General features: G+C 43.9%; 1 protein-coding gene across 1 annotated transcript in view; it reads right to left on the bottom strand.

The window, feature by feature from the left end:
- MBTPS1 (membrane bound transcription factor peptidase, site 1) overlaps positions 1-24651 on the bottom strand; it is a 55545-nt gene that overhangs the window by 19320 nt on the left and 11574 nt on the right. The window contains exons 4-15 of the mRNA XM_040409536.1: positions 23291-23494; positions 21153-21263; positions 19499-19608; positions 16505-16621; positions 15675-15742; positions 14174-14276; positions 12075-12226; positions 10885-11046; positions 10633-10777; positions 9673-9861; positions 6383-6552; positions 79-194 (exon numbers count right to left, since the gene is read on the bottom strand). Coding sequence (XP_040265470.1) covers positions 79-194; positions 6383-6552; positions 9673-9861; positions 10633-10777; positions 10885-11046; positions 12075-12226; positions 14174-14276; positions 15675-15742; positions 16505-16621; positions 19499-19608; positions 21153-21263; positions 23291-23494 — 1647 coding nt within the window. The remainder of the gene's footprint in view (positions 1-78; positions 195-6382; positions 6553-9672; positions 9862-10632; positions 10778-10884; positions 11047-12074; positions 12227-14173; positions 14277-15674; positions 15743-16504; positions 16622-19498; positions 19609-21152; positions 21264-23290; positions 23495-24651) is intronic.

Genomic DNA, 24651 nt, shown 5'->3' with positions numbered 1-24651 from the left:
TCCACAAATCTATTTATTCTTGACAACATCAGTGAATCGTCTGAATGTTCTTACATCTTTGTCGCCAATTGCTCTTACCGTACTGGCTGGCATCAAAGCATGTGAAGGGTGAGCCCAATACTTCTACAAAGTAGCCCATACTTCTCAGGTGCTGGTACATATCTCTGAAGTTGGTGTGAATATGGTCACCATTCCTGTAAGACATTTACACAAAGACCTAATAAATAAATGAAGATGGGATTTAAATGTGATGATTCAGCAATAAAAATGCATCTGCGAAGAACACGTCACACGAGTGGCACTCTATTTCTGTGCCAGCAGCACCTCTCACACATGGGGGCATTTTTTATAATACTGACGCCATCTCATCACAGTCGTATAACCCCTTTAAATCAGTCATACTGAATTAAAACTTGTGTAAGAAAACAGTCCGAGTGGCACTGCATTAACTTCCTCTGCCCTATGAACAGGCGGTGTCACATGTGCATGTCGGGTGCTAACTTTAGCCACCTGGCGGTGCTCTGCCCTCAGCAGACTTGTAACTGATCAAACAATGATAATATATAGGCGGCACTCACCATTCGGTGCAATCTTCCTTTATTTCCTCCAGAGCTGAATACATCAAAGCTGGGTACATCAAAGCTGGATACATAAATGGCTCAGGACGGACAAATATACGGTTCAGCTTTAGGATATCCTAACACTGCACAGTATGTTTGTCCGTCCTGAGCCATTTATGTATTCATCTTTGATGTACCCAGCTTCGATGTATTCAGCTCTGGAGGTAATAAAGGAAGATTGCACCGAATGGTGAGTGCCACCCAGGGTGGATAAAAATCAATGATTTAAAAAAAATATCTGATTTTTTTGATTTAACCACCTCAGCACCCAGTGCTTAAACACCCTGAAAGACCAGGCCACTTTTTACACTTCTGACCTACACTACTTTCACAGTTTATTGCTCGGTCATGCAACTTACCACCCAAATGAATTTTACCTCCTTTTCTTCTCACTAATAGAGCTTTCATTTGGTGGCATTTCATTGCTGCTGACATTTTTACTTTTTTTGTTATTAATCGAAATTTAACGATTTTTTTGCAAAAAAAAAAAAAAGACATTTTTCACTTTCAGTTGTAAAATTTTGCAAAAAAAACGAGATCCATATAGAAATTTTGCTCTAAATTTATAGTTCTACATGTCTTTGATAAAAAAAAAAAAATGTTTGGGTAAAAAAAAAATGGTTTGGGTAAAAGTTATAGCGTTTACAAACTATGGTACAAAAACGTGAATTTCCGCTTTTTGAAGCAGCTCTGACTTTCTGAGCACCTGTCATGTTTCCTGAGGTTCTACAATGGCCAGACAGTACAAACACCCCACAAATGACCCCATTTCGGAAAGTACACACCCTAAGGTATTCGCTGATGGGCATAGTAAGTTCATAGAACTTTTTATTTTTTGTCACAAGTTAGCGGAAAATGATGATTTTTTTTTTTTTTTCTTTTCTTCATACAAAGTCTCATATTCCACTAACTTGTGACAAAAAATAAAAACTTCCATGAACTCACTATGCCCATCAGCGAATACCTTGGGGTCTCTTCTTTCCAAAATGGGGTCACTTGTGGGGTAGTTATACTGCCCTGGCATTCTAGGGGCCCTAATGTGTGGTAAGGAGTTTAAAATCAAATTCTGTAAAAAATGACCTGTGAAATCCGAAAGGTGCTCTTTGGAATGTGGGCCCCTTTGCCCACCTAGGCTGCAAAAAAGTGTCACACATCTGGTATTGCCGTACTCGGGAGAAGGTGGGGAATGTGTTTTGGGGTGTCATTTTACATATACCCATGCTGGGTGAGAGAAATATCTTGGTCAAATGCCAACTTTGTATAAAAAAAAATGGGAAAAGTTGTCTTTTGCCAAGATATTTCTCTCACCCAGCATGGGAATATGTAAAATGACACCCCAAAACACATTCCCCAACTTCTCCTGAGTACGGAGATACCACATGTGTGACACTTTTTTGCAGCCTAGGTGGGCAAAGGGGCCCATATTCCAAAGAGCACCTTTCGGATTTCACTGGTCATTTTTTACAGAATTTGATTTCAAACTCCTTACCACACATTTGGGCCCCTAGAATGCCAGGGCAGTATAACTACCCCACAAGTGACCCCATTTTGGAAAGAAGAGACCCCAAGGTATTTGCTGATGGGCATAGTGAGTTCATAGAACTTTTTATTTTTTGTCACAAGTTAGTGGAATATGAGACTTTGTAAGAAAAAAAAAAAAAAATCAGCATTTTCCACTAACTTGTGACAAAAAATAAAAAATTCTAGGAACTCGCCATGCCCCTCACGGAATACCTTGGGGTGTCTTCTTTCCAAAATGGGGTCACTTGTGGGGTAGTTATACTGCCCTGGCATTTTCCAGGGGCCCTAATGTGTGGTAAGTAGGTAAATGACCTGTGAAATCCGAAAGGTGCTCTTTGGAATATGGGCCCCTTTGCCCACCTAGGCTGCAAAAAAGTGTCACACATCTGGTATCTCCGTACTCAGGAGAAGTTGGGGAATGTGTTTTGGGGTGTCATTTTACATATACCCATGCTGGGTGAGAGAAATATCTTGGCAAAAGACAACTTTTCCCATTTTTTTTATACAAAGTTGGCATTTGACCAAGATATTTCTCTCGCCCAGCATGGGTATATGTAAAATGACACCCCAAAACACATTCCCCAACTTCTCCTGAGTACGGCGATACCAGATGTGTGACTTTTTTGCAGCCTAGATGCGCAAAGGTGCCCAAATTCCTTTTAGGAGGGCATTTTTAGACATTTGGATACCAGACTTCTTCTCACGCTTTGGGGCCCCTAGAATGCCAGGGCAGTATAAATACCCCACATGTGACCCCATTTTGGAAAGAAGACACCCCAAGGTATTCAATGAGGGGCATGGCGAGTTCACAGAAATTTTTTTTTTTTGGCACAAGTTAGCGGAAATTGATATTTTTTATTTTTTTCTCACAAAGTCTCCCTTTCCGCTAACTTGGGACAAAAATTTCAATCTTTCATGGACTCAATATGCCCCTCACGGAATACCTGGGGGTGTCTTCTTTCCGAAATGGGGTCACATGTGGGGTATTTATACTGCCCTGGCATTCTAGGGGCCCTAAAGCGTGAGAAGAAGTCTGGAATATAAATGTCTAAAAAATGTTACGCATTTGGATTCCGTGAGGGGTATGGTGAGTTCATGTGAGATTTTATTTTTTGACACAAGTTAGTGGAATATGAGACTTTGTAAGAAAAAAATAATAATTTCCGCTAACTTGGGCCAAAAAAATGTCTGAATGGAGCCTTACAGAGGGTGATCAATGACAGGGAAGGTGATCAATGACAGGGGGGGTGAACAGAGAGTCTATATGGGGTGATCACCCCCCTGTCATTGATCACCCCCCTGTAAGGCTCCATTCAGATGTCCGTATGTTTTGCGGATCCGATCGATATATCCGTGGATCCGTAAAAATAATACGGACATCTGAATGCAGCATGACAGAGGGGGGGTGATCAATGACAGGGGGGGGGGGGGGGGGTGATCAATGACAGGGGGGTGATCAGGGAGTCTATATGGGGTGATCACCCCCCCTGGAAGGCTCCAGGGAGACGCCTGTATGTGTTTTGCGGATCCGATCCATCTATCAGTGGATCCGTAAAAATCATGCGGACATCTGAATGGAGCTTTACAGGGGGGTGATCAATGACAGGGGTGTAATCAATGACAGGGGGGTGATCAGGGAGTCTATATGGGGTGATAACCACAGTCATTGATCACGCCCCTGTAAGGCTTCATTCAGACGTCCGTATGCGTTTTGCGGATCCGATCCATCTATCAGTGGATCCGTAAAAATCATGCGGACATCTGAATGGAGCTTTACAGGGGGTTGATCAATGACAGGGGTGTAATCAATGACAGGGGGGTGATCAGGGAGTCTATATGGGGTGATCAGGGGCTAATAAGGGGTTAATAAGTGACGGGGGGGGGGGGGGGGGGTGTAGTGTAGTGTAGTGTAGTGGTGCTTGGTGCTACTTTACTGAGCTACCGTGTCCTCTGGTGGTCGATCCAAACAAAGGGGACCACCAGAGGACCAGGTAGCAGGTATATTAGACGCTGTAATCAAAACAGCGTCTAATATACCTGTTAGGGGTTAAAAAAAAACACATCTCCAGCCTGCCAGCGAACGATCACCGCTGGCAGGCTGGAGATCAACTCTCTTACCTTCCGTTCCTGTGAGCGCGCGCGCCTGTGTGCGCGCGTTCACAGGAAATCTCGCGTCTCGCGAGATGACGCGTATATGCGTGACTGTGCGCAGCGCTGCCACCTCCGGAACGCGATCCTGCGTTAGGCGGTCCGGAGGTGGTTAAATCAGATTTTTTAATATAAAATGCTTTTTGAGGAAAATATATTACCATCCAAAGGTTATTTCATTACTAAATAAAGATTACTTTTTTAATTATGTAGAATAAGGCTGTATATGTTAAATTTTTTGTTAAATTCCATTAATCCATTCACAATGTCATGCTCTTCCAGAGGTTTTTGTAAGATTACTGGGTAGTTTCTCTGCCTACAAGATATTATCACAGATGCTTGGTTTAATTTTGCAGTTCTCAAAACTGAATTTATAACATGAAAAGAGTTGAGAATATTATATATATATATATATATATATATAATATATTGTCAATATCCAGTATCAGGGTCAAAACTTAAGTGCTGAGGAAGAGGAGTTCGCTATGACATGGGTATCCAGCAATCATCCATCTGTAATGCCAACTATAATGAACTTCAAAGCCAAGGGGGAACCATTCAAGAAATATATGTTTGCTGAAGATATTTTAAAGAAAGTCACACCAGTGAACTGGTGGAAGTCACTTAAGCACTTGGATTTAGAGACTGTTCAAGTAATGATTTCACTTTTAACAGCAGTAGCTTCTTCTGCGGGCGTTGAAAGAATATTCTCTTCCTTTGGACTTGTTCATTCTAAATTGAGAAATCGTTTGGGTCCCGATAAAGCAGGAAAGCTTGTTTTTCATTTTCCAGCTTATGAACAAAGATGAAGATGAAGATGACGATGACGAGTGAGCTACAGAGGACATTATTAAGGCTACTTTCACACTAGCGTTCAGAGAGGATCCGTCTGGTGTCTGCACAGACGGATCCACTCCTATAATGCAGACGTTTGGATCCGTTCAGAACGGATCCGTCTGCATTATAGTTTAGAAAAAATTCTAAGTCTGAAAGTTGTTCAGATGGATCCGTCCAGACTTTACATTGAAAGTCAATGGGGGACTGATCCGTTTGAAAATTGAGCCATACTGTGTCAACTTCAAACAGATCCGTCCCCATTGACTTACATTGTAAGTCTGGATGGATCCGTTTGCCTCCGCACGGGCAGGCGGACACCCGAATGCTGCAAGCTGCGTTCAGGTGTCCGCCTGCTGAGCGGAGCAGAGGCTGAACGCTGCCAGACTGATGCATTCTGAGCGGATCCGCGTCCACTCAGAATGCATTGGTAGCTGGACGGATGCGTTCGGGGCCGCTTGTGAGACCCTTCAAACGGAGCTCACAAGCGGAGCCCCGAACGCTAGTGTGAAAGTAGCCTAAGTTTTTCTTGTGTAGGCTGGGCTGACAGTCTAAGTTTCTTAAAATATATATATTTTCTTTAGCCAAATTAGTTAACAAACATGGATGTTTAAGCAAATAACATGCTGTAATATTATTGTTTTAGTTGAATAAATCCTATTTAAATTGTTATTATTAAGGTAATGATTATTTTTCTCCTTCCTAAGTACAACAGAAAAATTGTCCAAATATGAATCTTTATGTAAAAAACTATGATTTAAATCAAGCCTTACTGACTAGTAATTTAAATCGGTTTGATTTAAATCAAATCCACCCTGGTGCCACCTATATATTCTTATCGTTTGATCAGTTACAAGTCTGCTGAATTAATTGCTAACAATAGCAGTTTCCAATAAGAAATCCTTGTGTACCGCAAAAAGCGAAAAAAAATAATTTGGAGGTAGACTAGCACATGGTGCTTGTGATAAAGCCATAAAAACTAATTTTTTTTTAAATCCAGCGCTCCAAAAGATTACAATTTAAAGGGCGAGTACGTTTTTTTATTTTATACCGTTAGCTGCTGTCCAGACTGCAGATTTGAGAACTGAACTACTGTACAACGCATACCATTCTGTAAGTGGGGGCAGTGTAATTTATTGCTTAATGGCTTTGATATTTAGCCATTATGAAACATAGAAAAAAACCTTTTTATGTCTTTTTATTTGGTGTGGGTCGCAGAATTTATAATAAACATACAAAAGGAAGCAGTGTGAACTCACCAGTCTAAGGGGTCATTCTTCATCCTTAGGTTATCTCTTGGGAAGTAGCCTGGTGGGTAACGGAGGTTATGATACTGATCCCAAAGAACCCTCTTACTACGGGGCGGAGTGGGAATGATCTTGACCTTGATTGGCAGTTTAACCGTAGAGAACTGTTCAGCTCCATTCTTCTAAAGTTAACGAAGGGGAAAAAAACTGTAATTACAGGCAGTGGTAAGAAGGCTGTCAGCCGTCAGATTTCTACTCTTATAGCCTCTGCGGACCCCAACTCAGGCCTGTATTACAGCAATAGATTATCTGACAGGTTTTCTGACCAATCATTGGTCAGATGGCAGGTTACACACACAGATCTTTTGTTATACACCCCAACTATTGGTCTGATTGGACAGAATCTGTTGGTGTAATACAGCCCTTACACACCACTACCTGATTAAGTACAAAAGAGTTCAGCTTTTGTTTCTCCCACCCTCTCTAAGCTTGTAACTAACCAATATGGCCAGATCTTGTGTCTCCAGCCCTTTCAAAATCCATGTCCGCTCCATTACTGACCCCAACATTAAAGGGGGTCTGCCATCATCAGTTTTAATAAAGCAAGGCCATGGTCAAATAGGCTTTGCTCATCTAAAGCCAACCATGTATATGGTTTAAATATTCCATACTTCCTCTGCCCTTAGTGCAAGGAATATCTCCTGCTTCAGCCTCCCAGACACTCTTCTTGAAGGCTGATTGACGGGGTCAAGCATTAGAGATGCCCTCTTGCTTCACCCTACCCCCGATTAGACATTGGAGCATGCACAGTAGAGCCTAGACTCTCTGCCAGGACAAAAACAAGTCAACTACGTATACGCCGATGTCTGATCACCTAGTACTTGTGAAATAAGATACGGTCAGAAAACATAACATAGCTAATGTCTGATCTACAATGCTGCGAGTTCCAGCCCAACCGCTCGTCTACAGTCCCGTACTCAAATAATGCTGTGACTACAGGACAGTAGACCCACAGTTCCACTGGAAGTCACAGCATCACTATAATGTATGGCTCAAAAGGACCATGGGTGGTCCAGGAAATGTGGCCTTCACACAGGCCGCATATGGCCATGTGAAAGCAGCCTCACTCGCTACACGAGCAGGATCTCTCTAATGGATGAATGAGGAGTTGCCAAGAGGTTCTGTAAAAGGCAATTGCCTAAATGTGGGTGACGCAGGAAAGAGGCCAAGTGTGGGGATGGGAAGAATGTTATGCTCAGCTCTCAAGACATAATGAGATGGTGTATGATCAGTATACAAGGAGAAGCGCTAGACTTAGCCATGACAATCAGCGCTCTGTAGGTCACTATTACTATGACCGGGGGACCAGGGATGAGAGTATGAGCCATGATGAGGACAAGGAATGAGAGGGGAGCTATATCCTATTGAGTAAGGATAAAAATTACAGGTTTGCCACTTTGGGGACAAGGAATAAAAGGGAAGCCATGGGACCAAGATTTATAGAGGTACCATGCTGGGGATCAATAATTAAAGAGGTGCCATGCTGTGGACTAGAATGATGGGGCCCATCTTGAACTGGGAAAAGTAGGGGTCATGATGAGCCCCGAGAATGAGGGGGGAGCCATGTAAGGTTATGTGTGTAGGATGGGACAGTACCAAGGCTGTTTTATTAGTCCTAGTAAGCGGCTGGTTGTGTGCGATATACTGATGCAATGCCAAGCATGATTTTGGGCTCTTATCATTTGTTTTTATTGGGGGGAGAAGGAGGGGGGGGTGGGCATTCTGCACATTGTCGACTCCATTAGACACTTTAGCCACCCCCATATATGAAAACATTTTGTGTGAAAACTTGGGTATTCAGCTCAAAGAGGTTTCACTGTATTACGGAATTCAATGTACAACAGTATGCAGTCAGCTGTCACGCTCCCTCAGTGGCTCTCTTTAAAAGGTAATAATATTGATTTCTGACTTGAAAACGGAAAAAAATATTTTTTATATATGTATATAATCTTTTGACTTAGGTGCCCAAGTGATTTTGGTTGGATGAGTTTTTGCCCTCCTGGAGGTGAACTGATAAGATAATTGCTGAAAGCAATGCCCACAAAAGGTTGGAGAGGATGCATGTGTAGGCTGGAAAGTGCACAGCACGTGTATGATGGTGATGATGATGGTGATGAGTTAAAGGGAGTCTGTCACCAGATTGTGACCTTATAGACCGCTTACATAGCGCTCTAGCATAGCAGTCTGATTCTAATGGTACCTTTGGTGTTTGCTTGTGAAGTTCCCCCAAGGAAAAAACAGACTTTTATTCATATGTAAATTAGGGCTCGCAAGTGCCCAGGGCGGCGCTCACCTCGTTGGTGCCCAGACTGTCCTGCCTCTTTTCGTCATATCCCCGCCCCAGCCTCTTCCTCTGCCCGCCCCTCCTTTGCGTCCTTCTCTGCAGCGAGATCCCGCGCCTGCACTATCCATTGCTTGGCCGGGGCATGCGCACTGCGATGCCCATTGTGGGCACGGCATCGCAGTAGCTACTGCGCATGCACTGGCCAACGGCGAGAAAGAGCGGCGAGGAGGCGGACCAGAGACACCCACAATGGGCATCGCAGTGCGCATGCCCCGGCCAAGCAATGGATAGCACAGGCGTGGGATCTCGCTGCAGAGAAGGAGGACGCAAAGGAAGAGCAGGGCGGGCAGAGGAAGAGGCTGGGGTGGGGATATGACGAAAAGAGGCAGAACAGTCTGGACACCAACGAGGTGAACGCTGCCCTGGGCACTTGTGAGCCCTAATTTACATATGAATAAAAGTCAGTTTTTGCCTTGGGGGAACTTCACAAGCAAACACCAAAGGTACCATTAGAATCATAGACTGCTATGCTAGAGCGCTATGTAAGCGGTCTATAAGGTCACAATCTGGTGACAGACTCCTTTTAAAAGATGGGACAGCCCAGGAGCCACTTTCAATTAGTTTACATATAAAACAAAACTTTTTGAGGCCTCGGTCAAGGGAGCAAAAAGGTATATTCCAAATGCAATGTGTGTCACCTACAGGGCACTGCGGGTACTTTAATGGGTGCAAGATTAGTAGACTTTACCATACCCAGCAATGCTGTGCACAGAATTTACTAAGAGCCCCTCTCTCTCCCTCTACCCCAAGCAAAAACACACACAGTAGGGACAAACACTGGAGAAGCCCACTAGCTGTCTAGTACATTGGTCCCTATAATAAGGGAACCAAAAAAAAGGCATACAAGAGACTTCGACTGAAATATTACAGTATCGTAGAAAGTTTAAGATGTACACACCTCGTTTTCTTCTGGAGATGCCACGGTAATCATTACATGACCCTGGGCAATGCCTTCCCATGAAGCCGCTTTCTTTGCTACAGAGATGGAGATTGCTAGATAGCCAGACCACGGCCACAGCACAGACGAGTATGAGAAGGCAACTTCAATGTTATCACCATTGTGTGGGAGATATGGCTGCCAGTCAGGCTGCAAAAGTTCAAAGTCAAAGTCTGAAAAGTGCAGCAAATTTCTATTCCAATCTAAAAAAAAAAACTCATTCCAATCTCATTTAAAGGGAATCTGTCACCATGTTTATGCTGTCAACATAAATTAGAAACAGATGCCAATGTCTCACAGCAGGCTGCAGCTGGATCTCAATCGGATCCCATGATAGTTAAAGGGAACCTGTCATCAACTTTGTGCTGCCCATACTAAAAGGCAGTATAAAGTACAGACAGGTGAGATGATTTCAGCGGTCTGTCATTTATAAGGTAAAAGTAAGTGGTTGCCGAGAACCGACATCACAATCTTTGCAGACTGGGCCTGGAAAAGAGTCCCGGCCACCTGAGAAGAGTCCTGGTTATTCATGACTTCCTGCCCACCTGCTGATGACTGACCGTCTTCTACCTAGTTTTCTCCCTTTCTCTCTAGGAGAGAACTGCCAATCATCAGCAGACGGGTGAGAGAGCAGGAGATTAGGAATAACCAGGACTCTTCTCAGGTAGATTTGACTCTTTTCGAGGCCCAGGCTGCAACGATTATGATGCTGGTTCTCAGCAACCACTTACTTTTAGCTCATGAGTGACACACCGCTGACATCAGCATTTCATGCTGCCCGCAGTGAGGTCAGCATAAAGTTGACAGGTTCCCTTTAAGGGGGCTGGATGGCATTCTGGCAGTGCCAGATCCTGCAGGCTATTCCCGGTCAGAACAGCCTGCCGGACCTGTACGTGCTAGTGTAAAACTGGACTAACTCACCTTGTCCACTATCCTTCCAGTGACTCCCATGCCATTGAGAATAGTGATGTTTACAATGGTTGGCATCCCTCCGTAGTAAATAGGCTGGGAACAGTATGGCCACATGTAGGGACATTCCGTTAGGTCAACATACCCGGGACTTAAACTACAGAAAAAGAAGAAACGCATATATAATATGCACAAACGCTTAAGCACAGAAATACTGGGTTACTCAGATTTAGATTAGTCGACATATCTCAGAGCTAAAGATACCTGGCTTGTGGCTTGTAACTGTTAAGGATCTGGTAGGCTCGAAGAAGATCTAATTTGCCATGTCCTTGTTCAAACATATTGACCCCTGGAAGTCTGCGCGCTGAAGCAATGAGAGCCTGTTTCATGCTGGCTGGATTGACCATCTCCTTCTTTTGAACAGTACTAGAGGGAATACATCATTATTGGTAACAGCCATCCATCTCCTCGTCACCTTGAATAAGAGCGGTCACATTTCTTAGGATGCAGCAGACAATTTCTGTGCCATGTACCAGGAGTCTGACTACACGGTATGGAGAAGTGTACAGGACACGGCTCTTATTCACTGAATTCACGTGTTTCATTCAGTCCTATCGCCACAGGTCTATAACAGGCATGGCCAACCGACAGCTCTCCAGCTGTTGCAAAACTACCACTCCCACCATGCCCTGCTATAGGCCAATAGCTGTAGGCAGGCTGGGCATGCTGGGAGTTGTAGTTTTGCAACAGCTGGAGAGCCTCAGGTTGGACATCCCTGGTCTATAAGATCAAGGCCCTGTCCACGCAGTCTGCCTTTACAAACACTTGTAAAAAGACTGGCTTTTTCTAAAGAGCTCACTGAATTCCAGTGTGGTCCTGTAATAGGATGCCGGAAACCGGACTGACTCCATTATAGTGAATGGCATCCGGTGGGTCCCAGCAATTCCGTTATTCTGCTCCTTTGCCGGAATGCCTGCCACGGGTGTGGACTTGCCCTTGCAGAGGTATCTCACGCTATAGACTGCCCATTAAGAGTCAGAAATGTAAGCTTTTCATGAAACCCCATTATTAATCTGATCTGCTCATTCTGTTCTATAAGAGATACTGTGCCAACGTGACAGGTTTGGTTAAAGCCCACCACTAACTGATCATCAGGAGTCTGATTACTTGTAATAAGCAGAAACAGCTTATCATTGGAAATGTGATACGCAGCAAAATAAAAAAAATTGTTATTTTGCACACACAAAGTAGAAGGTCTTCTGTGAATCACACTGCAGGAGGCCATAAGCCATGACGTGGTCCATTTTTCAGCACTGAACTGTGCAATGTGCTGCTGCTGTATGGACCCAGAATATACGGCCACAAGAAGACTGGCAATGATTCTAGCTCATTGAAGTGAAGTTTATAAAACTAAAAGTACATTTACGGTAAATTAACGTAAAGAATTTAGTTACCTAACAAGCAGAGTCACTGCTCCAGCCACGACAGGAGAAGCAACGCTTGTGCCAGATAGGGAGCGACAACCACCTTTCATTCCAGATCCTCTCACCCCAGAACCATAGGTTACAATGTCAGGCTTCATCCTGCCATACCCTCCTGGAAGTTCCTGCAATGTACAAGGTCAAGGTAGATATTTTCTTTTTGTTTTCCTTTTTTGTTTTAAATGTGTCGCCTACACCAGACAAGTGCCAGCAGCTGCACACTGACCGAATGCCCCCTCAAACACATGTTCATGGGAGCCGTCAGCCTTGTATAGACTCCTAGGACTGCCATAGCAAAGTTCCTATTGAGCCCTGCCTTTGCAGACTATGGTATAAATCAGGGATGCTCAACCTGTGGCCCTCCAGCTGTTGCAAAGCTACAACTTCCAGCATGCCTGAACAGCCTACAGCTGAGTTGTCATTTTGCAACAGCTGGAGGACCGCAGGTTGGGCATGCCTGGTATAAATGCCATAACAATTCCTGGGGGAACAAAAAAATAATAATAATTAAAAAAAATTACAAGTAAAAAGACCTTCCCAAAAAAAAAAAAAAAAAAAAAGGAAATTTTAATCACACCCCTTTCCCAATTTTACTAATAAAAATAAACAACCAAAAGACCATTGGTATCACCGCATCCAAAAATGTGCAAATTATCAAAGTATAAGTGTTTATTCTGTATCGTGCATGGTGTAACGAAAAAAAAATCTAAAATGGACAAATTGCTGTTTTTTGGTTGCTTTTGCACCCAAAAAAAATGGAATAAAAAGTCTTATATACCCCAAAATGGTACCAATAAAAACTACAGCTTACCCGCAAAACAAAGAGGCCCCACGCAGCTAAGTAGATGGAATTACAAAACAGTTATGGGTGTCAGAATATACCAACGCAAAAACTTTTTTTTTTTTTTTTTTTAAGTATTAAGAATAAAAGCCATATAAAATTGGCCCCACTGTAATTGTACTGTTAATGCCATAAATACAAAACCTATAAAACAATGTTGGAATTGTATTTTTAAAATTCTGATTCCCCCCATTGTCTCACCTTATGCCCCCAATGTCTGATAGGTGTGGGTCCCAGTTAGAATGGAGCCTGAAAAGTGAAGGAGGGTGCACTGCGCATGCACAGCTGCTCTTCATTCATTCCTATGGAGGCACCAAAAATAGCCAAGTGCTGGCTTGGTTATTTCAGTCAGCCTCATAGAAGTGAATGCGCACCCATAGGAATGAATAGAGGGCGGCTGCACATGTACAGTCCGCTCTCCTTCACTTTGCGGGCTACGTTCTAAAGATAGGTGCAGGTCTCACCTATGGGACCCGCACCCATCAGTGATTTGGGGGGTCATTTATCAAACTGGGGTAAAGTAGAACTGGCTTAGTTGCCCATAGTAACCAGATTCTACCTTTCATTATCCAAAGGAGTTGTCAAAAATGAAAGGTGGAGTCTGATTGGTTGCTATGGGCAATTAAGCAAGTTCTACTTTACACCAGTTTGATAAATGAACCCCTACATTTCTGAGGTGAGACAAACCTTTTAATAATTTGTTTCCAGCTTCTCAGTATATCGTATGTAATAATAAATGGTGCCATTAGGAAGTACAACTTGCCCTGCAAAAAACATACAGCTAAGGCCTGCAAAAAACAGATCCGTAAAAAAATGGAACGGAACAGCGCATAATAGAACAGTACTATCCTTGTCCGTAATGCGGACAATAATAGGACATGTTCTATTTTTTGAGGAACGGAAATATGGACATACGGAAATGGAATGCACACGGAGTAACTTCCATTTTTTTTGCGGACCCATTGAAATGAGTGGTTCCGTATATGGTCCGCAAAAAAACGGAACAGACACGGAACGAAAATACGTTCATGTGCATGAGACCTAAGGGAAAGGAAAAGTAAAAAGGTTACTGCTTTTTGAATGCAGGGAGTAGAAACAAAAATTAATTAATAAAAATTTGCTGTGTCCCTAAGGGGTTAAAGCAACTCTCACTAAACAGATAATGTTACAATGCAAACTTTCAATATGTTCTATTCAAAAAGAAATTATGAAGATTAGTAAATTGAATTACCCATGTGGTCATCCCTCTTGAAGAAAATCTAGCTATATTGTCCTCAAAATCAATGCCACCAACTCCTATGACGTCCATCTGGTCTGCTGGGTTGTTCAGAGTCCTAAGCAAGACGACAACAAAAAATTAAGTTGGATTTGGTCTGTCACACAACAACATCTGGTTAGGAGCTCATGCACTCAACTGTGGTTGTGGTCTGATCTGCATTTGCGGATAATATTATATACACACACAGCGTATTTTTCGCTTTATAAGACGCACTTTTTCCTCCAAAAAAGTGGGGGGAAATGGCCGTGCGTCTTCTAAAGCGAATACTAATGTGAAAATGGCTGTGTGTCTTATAAAGCGAATACTAGTATGAATTAGGTGCCGGGAGTTGGGAGCGAAGCGCTGAAAGCGCTTGTAGTACTCACCCTCCCCGGTCTTCCTCGCTGAGGCAGGCGCTTCACTGTCCTGACCCCGTACAGAGTCAGGATGTAGTGCGCGCACTATGACCTGACGCTGCACGCAGTCAGGTGACACAGCAGCGCAGGCCGGGAGGACAGTGGAGCCCAACTTCTGCCGGAGGTGAAGAGGAGCCACGGAGCAGGATAGGTAAGAGGAGGTTTTAATCTAATCTGAGGTCTGATGGGGGTCTGACATAGAGGCCTGATCTGATGTCCTGATATTTATGGGGGCCTGATCTGATGTCCTGATATTTATGGGGGCCTGATGAAAAATATTTTTCTCTTATTTACCTCCTCTTAAACCTGGGGTGCGTCTCATCATCAGGTGCATCTTATAAAGCGAAAAATATGGGTATATTCTTGTTTGTTTTGTGGACAAGAATAGAAAGTTCTAATAGAGGGCAGGACGTACATTCCGCAAAAAGCGGAACACACATGGCCAGTACCCATGTTTTGTGCATCCACAATTTGCAGACCACAAAAATGGCTACAGCCATGTGCATGAGGTCTTAGTGATTGGTTGCAAGTTACATGATTAAAGGGGTTCTTCGGGCTTTTAATATTGATGATCTGTCCTCTGTATAGGTCATCAATATCAAATTGGCGGGGATCAAACCCCCCCAGCGATCAGCTGTATGAAGGGAAGGGGCACGCAGTGCGTGCTGTCTCCCTTCTCGCTTCCCTTCATACAGCTGATCGGTGGTGGTGCCGTATGTCAGAACCCGCCAATCTGATATTGATGACCTATCCTGAAAATAGGTCATCAATATTAAAAGCCCGGAGGACCTCTTTAACAAGTGCTTCAAATTATGTCTATGGACTGATTATTGCACTATGGGAAAAATAGAAAAGTGGTGGAATATCAGAATCTGGTGTAAAATTCAACCAACATAAAAAAAATGGGAACAATCTTCCAAAAGAAATATGAGAAAAGCAGGACTTCTAGCCTATAAACTGTGGAATAGGACAGTGTAAGCAGTGACCATCGCTTCTCTTCACTGAGGCAGTGCAACAAAGTGTGACCTGATGGAAAGTGTTACAACCATTGTTCATACCCGTAGAGTGGTCCATCATTTCCGATTGCAGAAACCATGATCACATTATTGGCTGTTAACTCCCAAACCTGCAAGGTAGGAAAAGTGAAGACAGATATGAGCTTCTAATTATCATAGGTTAAAGGGGACATAAAGAAAATGAAAATACTTAAAAATATTACTTTATAATAAATATATTTCCAAATAACTTATTATGGCTCGCTTTGTCGGGGGAGCAACCTTCAGGGGAAACTAAATGGCCGCTGTCCTACCAGTACACACAGAACCTGTCCTAACCACACAGGAGGACAAGTTACTTCACAACGCTGAAGGTAAACAGCTCGTCCTCCTCTCTGCACTACTGGTCAGTGATTATTTCCTGGATACAGCTGATAAGAACTTTAGCTGAATCTCTGGGGAATTTAGTTCAGAGGAGACATGAAGTACAGAGAGGATGGACAGGACAGACGGTGGTGATATGGGGCTGTGGTAATGGAGACTGCATACAAGTGCTGCTACTCATTACCCCCACCTCCTCTCTGTACTTCATGTCTCCTCATCATTTCCTTTCCCACAGAGCAGAGAGGAGGATGAGGCAGCTCTTCAGCTCCGTGTTGTGAAGTAACTTGCCCTCGTGTGTGATTAGGACAGGTTCTGTGTGTACTGGTAGGACGGCGGACATTTTATTTCTCCTAGCAATTGCTCCGTAGTTAAAACTAGCCATTCTAACTAATGAAAGGTATTTCGGAATATATTTATTATAAAGTAATATTTAAGTATTTTCATTTTCTTAATTCCCGGAGAACCCTTTTAAAAAGAGATATATTACATGGACAAGATTCGTAACCAACCTTATCAACAAAAGGATGATCCATGAAGTCCGGCCCCCCAATGCTCAGGTTCAGTACGTCTATTTTCTTAAGGATGGCGTAATTAAAAGCATCAAGGAACCATGACGTATAGGAGACCTGAAAAGAGACAATATGGACTTTATAATCTACGCAATTAAAGTTTTTATGACAGACAAAAGTTGTCTTCTGTATGTGGTACAATCAGAGCAAGGGCAGTCTACAAAAAGGTGCTGCAGAGATAGAGCTTTGCATACTAATCAAAAGTAGTCCTCTGGTGCCTACATAGAGAGGAATATTGGTCGAGTCTGCGGATTTCGGATAACTTATGTGTAAACAGCAGATGTTCAGGGAAAGAAGGATCAGGCGTGTTTGATTTCGATGCCCGACACAATGTGAACACCCCGAATCACGCGCTTTTCTTTCTTCTTGGATCTTTTACTTTAGTTTCTTAACAAATACCTGGCCGGCCATGAAAAGCTCTGTAAACCCTAAGTACACAAGATAACAAGAATAGGGACAAATTAAGAGTGAGGATGTTTATTCTGCTGGTTCCGGCAAAGCTTCACCTTTATCCCCGTTACAGCCGAAAGCAAAACTAGAAATGATCCACGCCTGCCTTACAGATCACTCACACTGCAGATCTCATTCAGCTGGCCAAGAAACCCTGTCCACAGGAAGCATTTGAAGAGATGGAAATTTCATTTTCTGGTTGTTGTTTTTTTTTTTTAAAAGGACTAAAATGGGTTAAAAAACAAAACAAAACAAAAAAAAAAAAAAACACACATACACACTATTACTCACTTGACTGATCCCTTGCTGTTGCCACTCTGGTCGGCACACAGGTAATAGCTGCACAGCGCCCACTTAGCCAGTTACTAGCTGAGGGAGGTCACGGCTGAGCCATTTCCTGTGTGTCGGGCCAGGACCTGGAAGGGGAGTACAGCGGGTATCAGAGCAGCACTGGTTGGTGAGGTAAGTAATGCCCATCTTGTCCTCTTTAAACCCTTTGTGGGCATTTTTAAAAACACCCTTAAAGCGGATCTGTCACCTCATGCTGCCCTATCAATATATGAAAGACGCTGAACTCAGATACGTAGTTTTCAATGATTTGATTCGCTATTTTGAAGGTGTATCTGAGCTGGAAAAGAAAAAGGCTTGTGATGCCTTAACCAAAGAAAAGAAGCCGATACCTCAGTGATCCCCCACTACTACAGGTCTCCCTCCCCGGTGTACATCTATTCTGTAAAGTTTGGCAGAAACTGAAAGACACCATGAAACTTTCGGGATGCCATGCCCTCAGAATTAAAGGGTTTAACCGGTTTTGGTACATGGGAGAAAAAAGGGAATACATTGGATGTCACAATTGTACATTAAAGGGACAATTAAAAGCTTTGAACAAATAAAGGTTGAGTTTGATCTCCAAAACTGCTTTTTCTACCAGTATCTACAACTTCGACATGTCTTAACAACACCGAGTGAGGTTACTGACCTTACCATACATGCTTCTATAGGGGCAAAACAGATTAGAAGAGGCGGAGAAAACTACTGCGGTCATTTCACCAGGAACGTACCGTACCGAGAAGTGGTCTCGGGATCTGGGTCCCTTAACGGACTCACAGTGGTCAGAGGTGCCATCTATGAGACTCTGGTTATCATTATGTGAGACGCACTGAATCTCACAACTATATTTGATGCCACAGAGTCTATAGGACACCCATGTTCCTTCATAAGCTGGGTATACGTGACCCATCTAACTGCCCTAAATGTTGAATCCTGAGGCACATATAATGTAATGTACTGCCCTGGGCACTTTCTGGAGTGCCGTACTGGATGTTATGTTTGAGGTATATAAAATAAGACTCGCGGCTGAACCGTTAAGATGTATACTGGGCCTACTACAAGAGGATTCCTCAGAGGGACCTAGCATTGGCATGAGTAGATTACTATATCAGACTAAGAAATTAATAGCCAAATATTGGATTAGTAACACGGTACCAACCAAAGAGGAGTTCATAGAATGTATGAATGTGATAATAGGGTTAGAGAGAGGAGTATAATATAAAAGAGGCACTATTAAAAAGTCTGACTCTATATGGGGACCGTGGTTGATGGTACCGGGACTGCCATCCAGATGCCTTCTTTCCTATCAATTAGGGGGGAGTACTATTAGGTAAAGATAAGATGGTGACATTTTAGCTTTGTTGGACTGTGGGACCAAACCGTGGTAGGCAGCATATTATTGCAGATCGGAAAAGAGAGATGCGGTGTCGGTTCAGGGGGGATTGGGTTAGCTTATTGTAGAAGTTCTGTCATTGTCTTTTATTTCTTGTTTATGTACAAAACCAAGAAAATCCATAAAAATGATTTCTTTCAAACAAAGTAACCAGATCTCCTAAGGCAGGCAATAGCTGTGAATGGCAGCACTGACGCATCTAAGCCACTGATTGGCTAGTATGCACATCCACTTCCTGTCATATCGGCAGAGGAGCAGGAAGTGGAACACAGCTGGACGCAGGCAGACTTGGAATGGGAGCGGATCATTCATTGTCAACGGAGACAAAACTGAACGAAACAGAGTGCACCAGAATGCATTGCGTTACGTTTGCTTGCGTCCCCGTCGCGGAGATAATAAGGCTGCAAGAAGCGTTTTTCTGTCCGCTATGGGATGAGGAGCAAGACAGATCCGTCCTGACTCACCATGAAAGTCAATGGGGATGGATCTGTTTTCTCAGACACAAAAGAAAACGTCTTGGATATTTTACAGATAATACAACCGGATCCGTTCATAACGAATGCAGATGGTTGTATTATCATGATTAAAGCGTTCCATGATGGATCCAGCAAAAACATTGGTGGAAAAGTGGCCTAACCTAAGACCTCCATCAATTGGCATGGGTTCTACTGTCCCGAAAACAGAGTGATCCCAGCGGGGTAGGAACAGCTCTATACTGCAAATGAGTCCAAGAAAAGGAGAGACACAAAAATAAAAAGTACCTGATTATTGGTGAAGACCCGGTAAATGTGTAACTCAGAGTCTGGAGCCAGTCCCTGGCATTCTCGCATGCTGGCAATGACACCTGCCACAAAAGTCCCATGTCCAAGTCCTTAAAAAGCAAAAAGACGTATGAGCACCAGATGCTAGGAATGACACAATGATTAGGAAAATGACACACTGATTATTAAAGGGATTGTCAAGTTTAGAAAACCCATTTTCATGTACTCTATTAGGAATTCAGAGTTAAAGAGGACTTGTCACTAGAGATGAGCGAACTTCTGTTTTAAGTTCGGCGTCTAAAGTTCGGCTTCCGGTTAGCGGAGGATCCAGATATGGATTCCGAATTCCGTTGTGGTCCGTGGTAGCGGAATCAATAATGACCATTATTGATTCCGCTACCACGGACCACAACGGAATTCGGAATCCATATCGGGATCCTCCGCTAACCGGAAGCCGAACTTTAGACGCCGAACTTAAAACAGAAGTTCGCTCATCTCTACTTGTCACCCCTCCTGACATTCCTGTTTTAACATTGCATAACACTTGTGCGTTTATGGTAAGTAAGGCGAGCTGAATCCCTATATGTGTCCTTTGAAATATATACCCCAAATGTTTGATGTCAGAGGCCAGCCATCCTGCAACATAAATAATACGGCAAGGACATCAACGTAATATGGGCAGTTGATCAGATTAAGACATCAAAGTAACAGATTTGATATAGGAGGGGATCACGCCCCCAGAAGAAGCGAGGCGAAACTCACGTTGGGGTTTCTCAAGCCCCCTCCAGCTCTGAACTGGCATGTGTGCAATCGGTATGTGCTCATTCTTTTGTACTTCTTTAGTTTGATTGTGGTCTTTTGGACCTGTTGAAATAGGGCTGATCCCCTCTTATATCAAATCTATTACTTTGATGTCTTAATCTGATCAACTGCCCATATTACAATGATGTCATATGTTTTGATCTGTGCAGCAGGCGTGCGGAAAGCAGGAGCAACGCAGGTGTCGGGGAGCGGGTTAAGTATAACCTATCTGAGGTGCCCGGTCATTGGGGGGGGGTGGGGGGGGGGGGGGGAGGCTTTAAGGCCCAGCTTGGGAGTCTGGTCGGGAATACATGGTTCCATCAGCAGCAGAAAGTTGCATCATACCAGGCTGTGAAAGCTGCAATACCACTGCATGAAGCTTAACATCGGATTATTTTGTTCTTCCGGGAGAGAAGTCGCTGTCTGAGGAGGCCGTGAGCTGCTTTCTCTTCCCATTGAAAACACATTTTCACTCGACCGAACCAAACATGTACATGTATGGGAGAGCCAGGAGAGATAGTCTGCTGGACCGATGCACCTTTGATAACTGGGCTGAGTGCTCATTACACCATCAGCTGTTCCTCTCATATGGGTTCAGCCGAGCATGCATGTGCTTTCAAGGAAAAAAAACTTGGCAAGAAAGGAGAAAGCTGCTGAAGGACACTTCAGGTGGAGGCTTATCTTTCATCAGAAGAAAAATAATTGGGTGTTGAAATTCAACTTGCCTGAGTTGGGAGACCCCAAAACACATTGGTCTGACAGCCTTCCCAAAATTGGCAAGTTCGGCTGATGTTAATCTAATGAGTACGGGGGACTTAAGATTCCAGGGAATAGTAACCAGGCTTCTACTCACCATCATCCAAGGTTTTCTCATTGGTCCAGTTGGTTCGTTCCTTCACGTTCTTAAAGTGTGGGTGCTTCTCGCTCAGTCCAGTGTCAAACACAGCAACCTTTACATTGCTGCCTGTTCAGGGGGATTCCAAGAAAATGGAGCACCTTAGAAATGATCCAAACCTCACAGTAACATTTTCACATATCCGCATGGAGCGGTGCAATCATATCATGTATGCGCTATACCACCACATGTCCCTTTGTGCCGACAGCGATGTTGGAATATGCAAGCTTTTCATTTAAGATTGGAGCTGATGCCTTTTTTATTTTATAGGTATGATTTAGGCAAAAATGGAAAATACATTTTATGCTCCTAAGGTATAGATACCTAATAATCAAACATCAGCGTGATCACTGCATCATACAAGCATTTAGGAGACACACAGCCCCACCGCAACGCAGCTTTTACATATGGCTTCCTCCAGGGGGTATAGGGGTGTGACCAAATTATGTAAAAGACAAATGCCCAATAACAGAAGAAAGTGTGCAATAATCAGAGATAAATCCATCATACAATCTCTCACTCTTTCTTATATTAAGATCCAGTAAGAGTGGAAGCCGGAGGGCTACGGGGATTATAAGCGCCATCATCAGCGGCACTGGAGCTCATGAAACTGATCCCCTCTGGATTTACATATGAATTATATTTCTATTACATATATATCTATATATTGCTGGTCAAGCAAGTCCCTGCAGTAGGAGTTGTAGGAGCCTGTAACAGGGTACTAACGTGAGGGAGCACAACACGACCCGTCATATGAAATGCAGGGCAGTCTGCAGGAGGAGCTGAGCAGATTCAGCTAAAGAGGTCATTTATCCATTTAACCCTCTGCGACACTTGATAAGATGGCACATCGAGACGCTGGGATGGGTTGCGTTGGTGTATAGCAGTCTAAAGGTGGATTTACATTGCCCGATTGTCCGGCAGATTATCGGGAACGAACGTTCCTGTGATCACCCTTTCCTGATAATTTGCCCATCTAAATGTGCCGCCGAATCAGATTCTGTATGAGCGATCTCAATAGCAACCCCTTGTTCTCATACTGTGGGGGAGGGGATCGCTGCATGTGAATGCAGCTTTCTCCCCAATGGAATGAGCAGTTGACTCTCCTTTCCGATAATCAGCTTTCTGGTCGGCACGTGTAAACCCACCTTAAGTCATACCACAGATTCTCCACTGGATTGAGGCCAGTCCAAGATATTTAGGCTACCTTCGCACCAGCGGTAGCTACAATCTGGCAGGCAACTGGAGGATCGGCCAGACACAAAACACAGTGGTTGGTGTCCAGCAGATTCTCCGCTTGTCTGCCGGACCCCACTATACTTAATGAGACTGGCGGACATACCGTCTGCATTCCAGCAGCCTGTTCTCTGACTAAACAGCCTGCCGGAATTCACACCGCTGGTGTCAAACCACTCCAGTGTGGCTTTAGCAGCATGTTTATGGCCATTGTCCTGCTGGAAGGTGAACCTCTGTGGCTGACAAAGAGCAATTCATGAGGAAAACCTGTGTTTACTGCCATCAATACTGATGCTTTTTCCAGGCCCTCTCGACGAAAGGCATTTCACAGCGTGATGCTGCCACAACCATGCACTACTGTGGTCACGGTGCTCGTGTTGGGATTGTGCCACGCATAGTGTTTCTCTTGATGGCCAAAAAAAAGATCAGTCTCATCGGTCCAGGGAACCTTCTTCCATGTGTTCACACTTCACAGACTCTGCTAAACGTGCTCTCTTATGTTTTTCTTTAAGCAATGGCCACTTTGTGAAAGCCTCATTCATCAGGTAATAGGATCGTTCATGCAGACACCTAAATCATGGTTTGTGGGCAGCAGATTGTGCCGTCTAACAGCATCTGCTACCCACAATGACTATATGGGCACATGTAAATGCAGCTTTCTCCTTCACTGAGGAGCAGGTGATCATAGGTGATCCTTTGCTTTACCTGCTAAATTGGGCTATGTAAAGGGGCCTTTATACTCCCATCATGTGACACTGACTGCATGAAGGAAGGTCTGTGAAGTAATTCTTACCATTCCACTCTAACAATTTGGACTATTCTATTCCAGCGCTCGGTAGGAATAATGTATCATCACTCACCTGTGTACCCTAGTTGCCACAATACATCAGCTTGAAGAGTCTGAGCAACCTGCCGTGGGATCGCTCTCAGGAGACGCCTGCTAGAGTGCCTCCCTGTAGCGTGCCAGAATCCAGAGCTGAGGGACAGACTGGCCCTTCTGAGCGGACGAGATGACTGCCATTTCTGACTCCACTTTGTATCATTGCAGGAGGCTGAAGGTTCATCTAGGAAGGAGGCAGAAATTGAGCAGAAAATATACACGGGTTTAATCTGCTGTTACCTAGCATACTGTGCCTCATTAAGACTTTATATGGTCTAGAAGCCCCCTGACTGCACCAGGTCAGTGAGGATGCCTGGCCCTGGGGGGCTAAAGGGGCTTCGCAGAGGAGCCAGGCCCACCCCTGAGTGCACTGAAGTACTCCTATGCATACTGAAAACGGATTGGAAACAGAAGAGTTGTGCGACTAAGCAGGCATTACTCCCCCTTGTACACGACCATTTGCGTTTCTGCAGTCTACAAATCGCAGATATCTAAAACACTGATACCAGCCCATGTGGGTCTCGCATTTTCCCCTTCCGCATGTCCCGTACTATGTTACAAATTCCTATTCTTTACGCAAAAGAATCAGGCATGTTCTATTTTGCAGATGGCACACAATGAGCTGTCCACAAATTTTGCAGCACCATTGAAATGAACGGGTCAGCGTGTGATCTGCAAAAAATGCATACATCTCGCTAGAATATGCCATCAATGTCAGGAGTGGGAGAGGCTCGTTAGCAATCATTTTGCAGTGTAATACTGCCACCGATTGCATGATGAACGGGCAATCCAGATCATCGTTCATCAGGCACAATGAAAGATCAGGATTTGCCCGCGGCAGATCGCGCTGTCTAATATCGATCTGCCGCCAGCAAGCCACTGTACAGCATGGGGACAAGCAATGGCAATCTCTCCTCCCCATGCTACAGAGGACATGTAATAGCAGCGTTCTCCTCGCTGGAGGCACTTCCCTCCCGACAATCATCTGCATGATCGGGGCGTCTAATACAAAACCTGTGTCCACATCTCATCAGACACCATCCACACCCCACACACATAACGGAAGTACCGAATCACTGCTTTCTCAGGTGCATCCTCCAATGTGGTGTACGTGATAAAGTGCCCAGATGAGGGCACCTATATTGGGGAAAGCAAGCAGAAGCTACGACAATACATCTGTATGGGGATAAAGGACTGCAGTAATGAGGGGATGATGGCTGCATGTCAATGTAGTCTAACAAACTGGCAACGATCGGGAATAATGGCTCGTTCCCATTAACTGCCCTGTACATCAGTCCATATACAGAGCCTATAAGCTGCTGACACATCCGACAGGCTTAT

The sequence above is a fragment of the Bufo bufo genome, chromosome 10 (genome assembly GCF_905171765.1).
Source record: "Bufo bufo chromosome 10, aBufBuf1.1, whole genome shotgun sequence".
NCBI classification, from domain to species: domain Eukaryota; kingdom Metazoa; phylum Chordata; class Amphibia; order Anura; family Bufonidae; genus Bufo; species Bufo bufo.
This window is presented reverse-complemented; position numbering and strand designations above follow the sequence as displayed.